General features: G+C 35.9%; 1 protein-coding gene across 3 annotated transcripts in view; it reads left to right on the forward strand.

Annotated features, from left to right (window-relative positions):
* LOC106875077 (E3 ubiquitin-protein ligase MARCHF5) overlaps positions 1-10827 on the forward strand; it is a 75942-nt gene that overhangs the window by 19950 nt on the left and 45165 nt on the right. The window contains exons 1-2 of one of the 3 annotated variants that reach the window (XM_014923042.2): positions 7687-8177; positions 8789-8977. In XM_014923042.2, coding sequence (XP_014778528.1) covers positions 8940-8977 — 38 coding nt within the window. In that variant the 5' untranslated portion in view covers positions 7687-8177; positions 8789-8939. Of the gene's footprint in view, positions 1-7686; positions 8178-8788; positions 8978-10827 lie in introns of those variants that run through there. The other 2 variants (XM_014923044.2, XM_014923045.2) reach the window with 2 other exon arrangements.

Here is a 10827-nt window from a genome sequence, read left to right on the forward strand (position 1 = left end):
ACAACGTGTGACGCTTGGAGTAAAGGGAAATGAAAGTGTGCCTCTGGAGTTTGCAAATGACCACTATACTGATAGGTAACTGTGCAGAAAAAAATTATAATCGATAAATGTCTTAGAACAACCAGTCACTCATCTGGGAAGGCCTTGAAATCAATGTTATCAACTGGGGACTATGTGTGTCGCAGTGATAATAAAAAGACTCAAAGGAGGTCTGCAACGAAATAATTTTACTCAACACTTTGCAAGTGAATCAGTGGAGGCAAAGATGCATCTCATTTACTTGACAATTTATGCACCACATTGCAGAAATCACAATGTAAGTATGCCTGAAAGGATAGACTTACACTGTTGTACTGTTGAATTACAAATAATGCTCATCTGTTATGGTCGGGTGACCCTATAGCTTCCAATGGTACAACTGCATTCGTCTTTGCTTAGGAAAAATGACTAAATTGCGGTTATGAAGTCCCCATGAAGGGGTCTTTGTAACTTCTAAGAAGAAAAAATTTTAGGAATATTACTTTATTTGTGTGTAATATGTATGGTTAAAATTTCATCAACATCAAAAATATATGAATTTTCATGGGGGTTATGGCCGTTATGCATAGAATATAATTTCCAAATTTCATAAAGATCCATTCAGTATTTTTGACGTAGTTTTGGATAAGAAAACAAATGACTAATGTGTGTGTATGTGTGTGTGTGATGGGTGTATATATGTATAGATATCTATGCATGTATATATATGTATATATGTGTACATATTATATGTACATCTATAATATATACATCTACACATATGTATACATATACATCTCTCTCTATCTTTGTGTCTCCTTCTCTCTCTCTCTCTCTCTCTCTTTCTCTCTCTCTCTATATATATACATATATATACACCATTAAAGTGAAAGTATCTGTCATTACAGTATCGAAATGTGATTGTTTCAGTTAGTGGAATAGTTTCATTTTTAAAGTGAAAGTATTTGACATGAGTATTTTTGTTTCACTTTTGACACGTAATACTGAAATAGTGGAGGAGATATTATGTTGCTATGGGCTTGAACTATGCAAGAAGTTAAAAAATATTTTTGACTAAGTAAGGCATGTGTAAAATTTGAATGAAATTGGTTGAGTAGTTCTCGAGTTTTTGGGATTCACACAGACAGACAGACAGACACACATTCTCATTTTATATATATAGATATAGATATTTATATATATCATCATCATCATCATCATCATCATCGTTTAACATCCGCTTTCCATGCTAGCATGGGTTGGACGATTTGACTGACGACTGGTGAACCAGATGGCTACACCAGGCTCCAATCTGATTTGGCAGAGTTTCTACAGTTGGATGCCCTTCCTAACGTCAACTACTCCAAGAATGTAGTGGGTGCTTTTACGTGCCACCGGCACGAAGGCCAGTCAGGCGGTGCTGGCAACAGCCACGCTCAAAATGGTGTATTTTATGTGCCACCTGCACAGGAGCCAGTCCAGTGGCACTGGCAACAATCTCGCTCGAATGACTTTCACATGCCACCGGCACAAGTGCCAGGAAGGCGAAGCTGCGGCACAAGTGCCAGGAAGGCGACGCTGGTAACGATGAGGATCCAACCCACTTAGGGATAATATCTATCCAATATATTGCTGAGAGAGTACCCAATTATTGTTACACTAGTGTTATACCAAGTGCAATAAGTGGGTGCGGGTAAAAGGTTTTTTTTACCCTAAATTTATATAGCAATAAGAAAATGGAGGGGAATATGAGGTACTCATCAACTTCCAGACACTGTATTCCATTGATTAATATTTTTATTTTTATTTTATTCTTATTTTATATTTGTATTAAAATTTGGCAAAATTCATGTATTGAATTTTGAAAATCTCTGAAGAGGCCTAGCAAATAATGCATGTACCCCCATTACATCATTTTCATCTACTAATTACTCCAGCGTACGGGAGCTATAGAGATAGAATGGGGCATGCCAATACTAGGCTGAAACAGCTGTAAGATTTTGTCCCTTCTCCAATTGCTAAATATCTTTTAAATTTGAAATCTTAATTGTTGATATGACATGGTATGTCATAAGCGTCTGCATATTGTGTTTTTTGCCAATTTAGTTATAAAATAAACAGATTAACCAACGGAATACAGTGTCTGCAAGTTGATGAGCACCTCATATTCCCCTCCATTTTCTTATTGCTATATATATATATATATATATATAAAGATATGTACAAATACTTAAAAATGAAACTAAGTCAACATATTACATTATATAATAATAAAAATAGGGTTTTATATGTATATTCAGTTGCTTACAAGTCCAGGTTATTAAGATTGTTGTGGCATTATATATAATGCATCTCTTTGCATATTGAACAGGACATTATGTATATAAAAGAACATAAGCATGATAATGGTGTATCAATTAAATATATCAGCAATATGAGTTAGAAAGCAAGTGGTTGTAGAAAAACTTGTTAAGTATAATAGGATTTATATAAAAACACATGGTGATATTCTATGATTTTAAATTTTCTGAAGCCTGTCATATGTCTACCTTTATATATGGGTTTACCATATTGCCTTCCCACACTGCCTATACATTTTCATCTCTTTACCTTTGTGTCCCTGTTTTTATCTTACCTACTATCCTTTTCAGGCTTTTCCCTTTCCAGTATATGCTGTAAAATTTACACTGCATAATCTGTTTATATCTTCCATATTTCTGATCAAGATAGTTATATGCATTGCTATTCTGCTTCAAGAGTTTGATTTCCATTATTAAAATAACATTGTGTGCGTGCCACACTTTGAAGTTGGCTTTCAACAATAATTTGTTCTAAGTTCACTACTCTCATGTTTTAGCAATGAAGTATTTGTGTGCAAGTGCAGAGTGGGTTTCCTCAATATCAAATGCTTTACTTTGTTACCTCCTTTGCTAGATTGATACTTTGGTAGTAAGGCTTCTACCTATGGAGGCGCAATGGCCCAGTGGTTAGGGCAGCGGATTCGCGGTTTCGATTCCCAGACCGGGCGTTGTGAGTGTTTATTGAGCGAAAACACCTAAAGCTCCGCGAGGCTCTGGCAGGGGAGGGTGAGGAACCCTGCTGTACTCTTTCACCACAACTTTCTCTCACTCTTACTTCCTGTTTCTGTTGTATCTGTAATTCAAAGGGTCAGCCTTGTCACACTGTGTCACGCTGAATATTCCCGAGAATTAAGTTAAAGGTGTCTGTGGAGTGCTCAGCCACTTGCACGTTAATTTCACGAGCAGGCTGTTCCGTTGATGAGATCAACTGGAACTCTCGACATTGTAAGTGACGGAGTGCCAACACAAGGCTTCTACCTAGTTTCAAATCATCTTATTCAGAACCCCATCTCAAGACTACAGTGGAAGTATATTGCCATAAAAAGTGAAGGACAGCTTTGAGAAATTAACTGTGTCACCGTAAAATACATTAATGTCTATGTGAATGTGGTTTGCTTAGTAAGATCGACTGATATTACCCATCAATAAGAGGTAGACTTGAAAGATTACTGAACTCCCAAAGAGAACAATCTCTGGTGCTACACAGAGCTGTGTTAGCCACTTTTGTGATCAAGTATTCTTATTCTACTTATTCAGTCTTTAATAGCCATGAACAATTTACATATAATCACGAAATTATTTTATGCAATGAAGACTTAACTTTTACAGCCACTAACTGATGAATGCTGTTTTATTCAAATAATGGTTATGCATACACAAATGCAAATGATCCAGGTAAAAAGAAACAAAACTGGAAACTTCTTCATCGTCGTCGTCGTTTAACGTCCATTTTCTATGCTGGCTTGGGTTGGACGGTTCGACTGGGGTCTGGGAAGCCAAAGAGGCTGTATCAGATCCAGTCTGATCTGGCAGTGTTTCTGCAGCTGGGCAGCCTTCCTAATGCCAACCACTCTGAGAGTGTAGTGGGTGCTTTTAACATGCCACTGGCATAGGGGCCAGAGGAGGCTGGCAACGACCACGATCGGTTGATGCTTTTTACATGCCACCGGCACGGGGATCACAACTACAATTTCCATTTGATTTTCATTTTGATGTACTTGACTCAATAGGTCTCCTCAAGCACAGCATATTGCCCTACGATTCAAGGTACTTTTGAGTGGGCTGGTTATGTGACACTGGAGTAGGTTACAGCTGTGAACTCACTTTATTTGCCGGGTCTTCTCAGTTACAGCATATCTCCAGCGATCTCAGTCACTAATCATTGCTTCTGTGAAGCCCAATGTTCGAAGGTCATGCTTCACCACCTCATCCCATGTCTTCCTGGGTCTCCCTTTACCCCAGATTCCTTCAACTGCTCTCCTCTATAAATATTTGTGTGGTCATTTCACCTTCACATGCAGCTTAGTAATATTGTTTACTACCAACGATTTAATGATCAAACCCACTAAATTTTTATTTTGTTCTATAACCTTCACCTTAGTGGAGGCGGAGGTATTGTTTCCAGTCATGTTTGTTTGTTTGTCCATGGATAAGATATCTCAAGAACCGCTGGATGGATTTGCATGAAACTTTCAGGGATGTTTGGCCTCATAACTAGCATGAACTGATTAGATTCAGACAAGGATTCTGGATTATTTTTCCAGTTCTTTTTTACTTAATTTTTTGAGAGTGGTCAGGTTCATTCTTAGTATTTCAGTTTGTGAGAGCAGTTGAGTTTATTTCAGATATTCTCATTCTAAAAATCATCTCCAGCTAATCATTGAGAGGACATTGGTGTTGCCCTTGCACTCTCTGAGTGCTCTTGTCTTTCTTACACTGTGTATGTGTGACACCAAATAATACTTCCATTTTTTAAAATTTGCTATTTCTAAAATCAATAAACAATATAAAATATGTTCCATGGTTCATTTATTAAGCATGTCATTTTCCTTCTCTCTGACTGTAATTTCTTTTTGGTGAGTATTGTTTTTTTTACTGTACCCATATATATCTCTTAACAGTTAAGGGTAGACAATTTAAGTTTTAATAAACTATACTGTTAATTATTATTAAGCATTAATAAACACTGTAGAGCCTTAACAGGTAACTTTTAATTTTGATATCAAAAGGCATCAGTAAATGTAAGTCTCCCACTAATATTATATAAGTAAAACAATTTTCATTTGATTATACTTCTATTTTAGATATATATTTTTTGCCAACTATATAATGTAAATTCAAAGCATTATGTAACTGCTAAATGGTTTTCTATTTACAATACATCATATAATATAAATGTTGATTGCTTTATCGAAGAGAAAATTTTAGTAAGACAATGATTAGAATTTTAGATATTGTACATTTAATTCAGAGATGGGAATGCACTCAGCTCACTACATCAACACAAGTATAACTACAAAATCTTTGTATTTTCACTGCCTTAACTCTAACTTATGAGCACAGAGTGAAATCAAAATTTACTTTGGTGCAAGTTGAATACACCATTGAATACACCAGTGTGTTTCTTTGAATTAAAGTGCAATGTGTATATCTATCTCTGTTTTTTTTATGTAATAAAGTGTTATGTGCACCATAACATTTAACACTTTATTCAGTGTGTCAGGGATCATAAAAAGTCGAAAGTCGCTGCTGCTCTACATCATGTTATTTGCTTTTTCACCCTTTCCTAAGAAATATCGTTCCTCTCTAGCTCTTCAAACTCCTCTCTAACAAGCCTCTTAACTTGCCAACAATTCAAAATCATTCACTCTTTCTTCTCCCGACTTATTTTGATTTGTATGCAGCCTACTACTTGTATAAGACTTCATGACAAGAAACCATGAATTCAGCAAAATTTAATTGAAACTGATTTCCCATGATATACACTGACCATAATTCGTTTTAAAATTTAATAATACACACTCAGAAACAAACATAAAGTGAGGTCAAAGTGATCTTAAGTTTGTATGTTTATTCTTTAGTAACAATTATTCAACTTAATAGTTTCAGCATAACAGTGTGCAGTGTGAAAATAATCAATGTATGCAATGCAACTTATGTTGCCTCGTAATTTTCATTGCTATTTCAAAGATTATGCATCTTTCAGGTTTGTATTTTACATCAGGACTTCAATTGAGAGCAATAATTTAAAGAAGCAGCAAATTACTATGTAAACCCAGAATTGGAACTTACAAGGAAGTTAGGGGCTGGTGCTTTAGTGGTGGAAAATCTGTGAAGTTTATGATGACAAAAAGCAAATAATTTTGGACACAGCCAAGGTCAAGGATGAATTCACTGTCTTTTCTTTGAAATATAATGTTGATACAAGTTCTAAATTATATATTGGTGCAAAGAAGATATGCACAATATATAAATCTTGAGGAGGCAGTGATGATGTGGTTTATTCATTAAAGATATTGCTTTAACTATGCTTGGGATGTAGAAATTTAGTGCTGCTACCAAGCTAGTCAGGCACTGGTATAAAGAATTTCAAAAGCTAGTGATGGGTAGTAATGGCTATTTAGAAATCTTCATGAATTGAGTAATGATGTAATTTTTGGTGAAACAAGAACATTGAATCATTCAGGAAAAGGTTAAATGACAAGTGTGAAGGGTTTCAATTTTTTGAGCATATAATAGGGATGTAACAAGGTTGTATTGATAGGACATACTGAGGAATACCCTAATTTTTAAGAACGAAGCCTTTATATGTCCTAAATTATTAAGGAGTTTTTTTTTTTTTTTGAAGCTGCATTACAAGAATGTAGATATTAGGTTTGTCCCTTTTAAAGTAAGTGGTAGTGGGAAGGTCAGCACATCTATGAATTTTGAAAGATATAATTTATCAGCTACTAGTGCATTATTACTGTTCCAAGAAATCATCAGTTAATGGTTACCAACTATAAATTAAGAGGTATGTTCTTGCCACCTAATATTACCTCCATGTTCCAGCCAATGGATCAAGGTATAATTGAATCAACAAAGATATTTGGACAAAGGCTTTGTGATGACAGAATAGGATGATCTATGGGAAGACACATGAGTATAAAGAACCTCAACATCAAGTCTGTCATATGTTAAAAAGTTGGTGCTTTTTCAGCAGAAGTATCTTTGACAAATTTTGCAATGTTGAGGTCTTGTAAGTTATCAAATGTTGCAGCATAGAAGTTCTCTTGCGAAGTAAGAAACTATGGTCACATAAACTGGATGATTCTCCGATTGCATTTGAGGCCTATCGTTCTGTACTCCCCTTTCCTTTCTTAGTATTATTCCTCTTTCCCTGTCAAGCAGAAGTATTTTTTCATCACGTTTTCCGCACAAATTTGAATGAAGCCAACTCCCTTCATACATTAGCTGTGTTTTTTAATGCCCTGCTACATACACTCTTTGCTTACTTTATCTTCGTGTTGTTATCAGTTCCAGTTAAAGTGACTCGAATTGACGGATAAAACGTGGGTCATTGGGTGCTTTGCTGATGTGGGAAAGGGGGTTGTTGTCTTGGTTAGTGAATAATTGAACAATCCGTGTAAGTGGCGAGACGGCAGGGCACCATAAAAGGTTGGATCTGGTAGGTGAGCAACAGATCGTGGGTATTTGGTGTGTTAGGGATATGTATAAGAGTCGATATTAGCTGGGACAAATAAGTGAAGAAGATAAATTATTCGACCTCTGCGTCATTAGTGGGAGCTACTTATCATATTTTTATTATTTAATTATTAGTATTAGTTTTCCGTTACAAACCTATGAAGTCAAAAACTAACGAACGGCAAATAATGGAAAGTCAAAAAATATATATAATCGCAAGCCAAGCGTAGGACTTCAAAAATATAGCAACAATAAGTCTTCTAACCAACACGTTAACAAACACAAGATTAACAAATTACGCATAAGCCTTTTTATATTTCCTTTCAGATTTTTCCCGGTCCGTTTTAGTTGTTTTGTCTAAAATGTTCTAGAAAGAACAGATTTATGAAGAACGATTATTCTGTTTTCCTCCCTCCGCTCAAAGCGGAAACTATTCGACTCGTGAAATCCTCTACATCCGGCGACATAGAAACACACGCCGTACAACCTGGTTAGTTATTAACAGATACATTTGCTTATTCATTTTTATAGAGTTTTTGACTAACCAAATACTAACAAGAAAACATTCTATCCGGACATAAAAAAGGAAACCGAGTAGCTCACTACTCTTTTACTGTATGTGCTACTTTTCTGACAATTATCATATAACTACTGCAAATGATTGTTATTACCCATATTTGTAATCGATAGTCGTATAGAATTCTTCTGATTTTTTTGTTTTACCGAAACACATTTCTGCCATGTCATGCTTTTAATATACGCCTAGCCTGTTTTTGCTTCTCTCTTTTCTACTTAGATATTCGTCTATGTCTTTAAACAAAAGTAAATATTTTTGTTTAAGAAACGGCTTGTTCTCTTCTACAATAATCAACATTCCTATGTACCATACCTCTGTATTGCTTCTATCAATCTAAGCTTGTATAGTCTACAAATGTAACTAGATTCAATCATCCGACTTTGTCCCTTAACAAACATGGCTCTTTATGATTATAGACGTTGAGTCCTCTATAAATCTAAGCTTGGACTAGCGGTTAAAATATATTATTGATGTTGAAAATATTGTTTCCCCTCAAGTAATAGAGTATTTTGTAAACAGCCCGCTCGCCAGCTTTGTATGAATTTATTTGCCTTTGTAGACTATGCATATAATCTCGCAGCCTTTGTCATCTCCGTGTGTGTGACTATATCATCAATTTATACGCTTGTCTTCTGTTTGTATATTTAAGAAACGATAACCAACCATGGCAGCCTGTAGTTCACCCGATTAAGAAAAACGTAGCAGAGTTCGAGTCACGTGTCCTGCTAAACTTCTTTCTAGGAAGTATCTTGTTCAGTCGAGATAGCTGAGATTCTTACAGTGCTCAACTGAAAATCACCATGACGGAAAGAAGCACAAGCGATCCGGAAGACGAAGGGTGAGTACCGAACCCAAGTTGGATAGTTTGGCGTGTAGCTTGAACTGAGGAGCTTGTTTAGCCCTCACCGGCCCTGACATATGATCACCAGCTGTGACTACTCGTCTATTTTTAGGGTATGTTGGAAAACATTACCTCATGTTTCCCTTATTTATAATAGTAAGGTGTGATTTGATAGATTCCTGTTATTTCTTGCTGTTTGAGTGACCACTTAGAGGCTGAACAGTTTGCTTGTGTAGAAGCTTGTTATGTAAATAAACGTGTTAGTTTTATTTTCTCAAGCTTAAACTAGTATCTGTTTGTTAATAGCCGAAGAATTGTGTTGTTGCCAGCGTTGTAGGGGATATTTAAAGGTTTTGTTTAAAGTGGGAGGGTATGTTTGATTAAATTGTTTAGGTTTTATTTGTTTAAGATGGAATTTAAATGTCGATGTTGAATAACATGCTATTTCCATTTTCACAAAAATTGTTTTCACTTGACCTGGGACATTGCAGTTGACCTTTTAGTTTTGGCTTTTCTTCAGGGTTGTCTCTGGCCACTAGTTCCCAAGTTATCTTTACTGACCACTAGTTGTTATTTCCTTCTGTTAATTACTACAAGTATATGATCATGCACAAGTGGATTCTTTCAGAAAATCTATCTCTGTTTTGGCACAATTATAAACAACTGTCCACCTACAGGCAGGTTTTATCACTAGTACCGGGTTCATTTAGACACATCTAGTGTAAAGTTTGTGAAAAGACACTTCATATTTTGTACATATTGGTGTAGTTTTCTAGGAAAAGGGAATGGGTTTGTGAGACACAAAATATGCCAAAGGCACTTACTATTAAAGTAGTTCCTTGATGTGTTATCTTTTTTTGAACACTGAGACTGATTCATTGAAAATTGATAAAGAATCTTAATTAGACAAAACCAGCAGATTGAGGGATGTGTCATTGGGTTTCGATCATTCTGATTGTTATCAGTGGAATCAATCAAGATAGCGATGAACGTCTTACGGTGGAAATACACAAAACAAAGTTCAGGCATACCCTGTGTTACAGCTACCTCAAGTTACAGGACTTTGCACATAGGGAAAATGTAAAGTACGCTTTATAATTTCACTCTTACGGAAACTTGTATTTCTTAATTTTAAATTGTTATTTTAAAACTACACTTTCCTTTAATATTACACGGAATATTAAGTTTGATGTTTTAAAAAGACTTCATGCTGAAGCATTAAATCATTAAATCTTGCAAAGTCTACAGTGGGAACAACATGTGACAGCAGAGAGAAAATTATGTCAAGTGTTCAAGAAGCTACTCTGTTCACTGTCTGGACCTTATTTTGCCATAGATCAAATGTAATATCTAAAATGGAACAACTCTTGCTGAATCACTACCAGAATTAGAGGAGAAGTTTCAGGTGTGGAAGCAAGGATTAGAATTGAAGGGCCTGTTCGATCTGTAGAAAAGGCGTAGGTAGAAACTCTATAAGATGTACCCAGTATAAGCTATGGACACATAAGAGGTGCCGCAATATCAAAGGAAGGTTAACTAGGAAGTTAGTTTTTGTATGTAGCAGATGTTCAGGAGCTATAAACACTGTAAATGTGCAGGAAACAACTTCTGCCACATTCCAGGGAGAAAAACTAGATGTGGTTGACAACTTCCGCTATCTAGGTGACCAAGTTAGTAGTGGGGGAGGGTGCGCTGAAAGTGTAGCTGCTAGAATAAGAATAACCTGGGTAAAGTTCAGAGAGCTCTTACCTCTGCTGGTGACAAAGGGCCTCTCGCTCAGAGTAAAAGGCAGACTGTATGATGCATGCGTATGAATAGCCATGCTACATGGCAGTGAAACATGGGCC

The sequence above is a fragment of the Octopus bimaculoides genome, chromosome 14 (genome assembly GCF_001194135.2).
Source record: "Octopus bimaculoides isolate UCB-OBI-ISO-001 chromosome 14, ASM119413v2, whole genome shotgun sequence".
Taxonomy (NCBI): domain Eukaryota; kingdom Metazoa; phylum Mollusca; class Cephalopoda; order Octopoda; family Octopodidae; genus Octopus; species Octopus bimaculoides.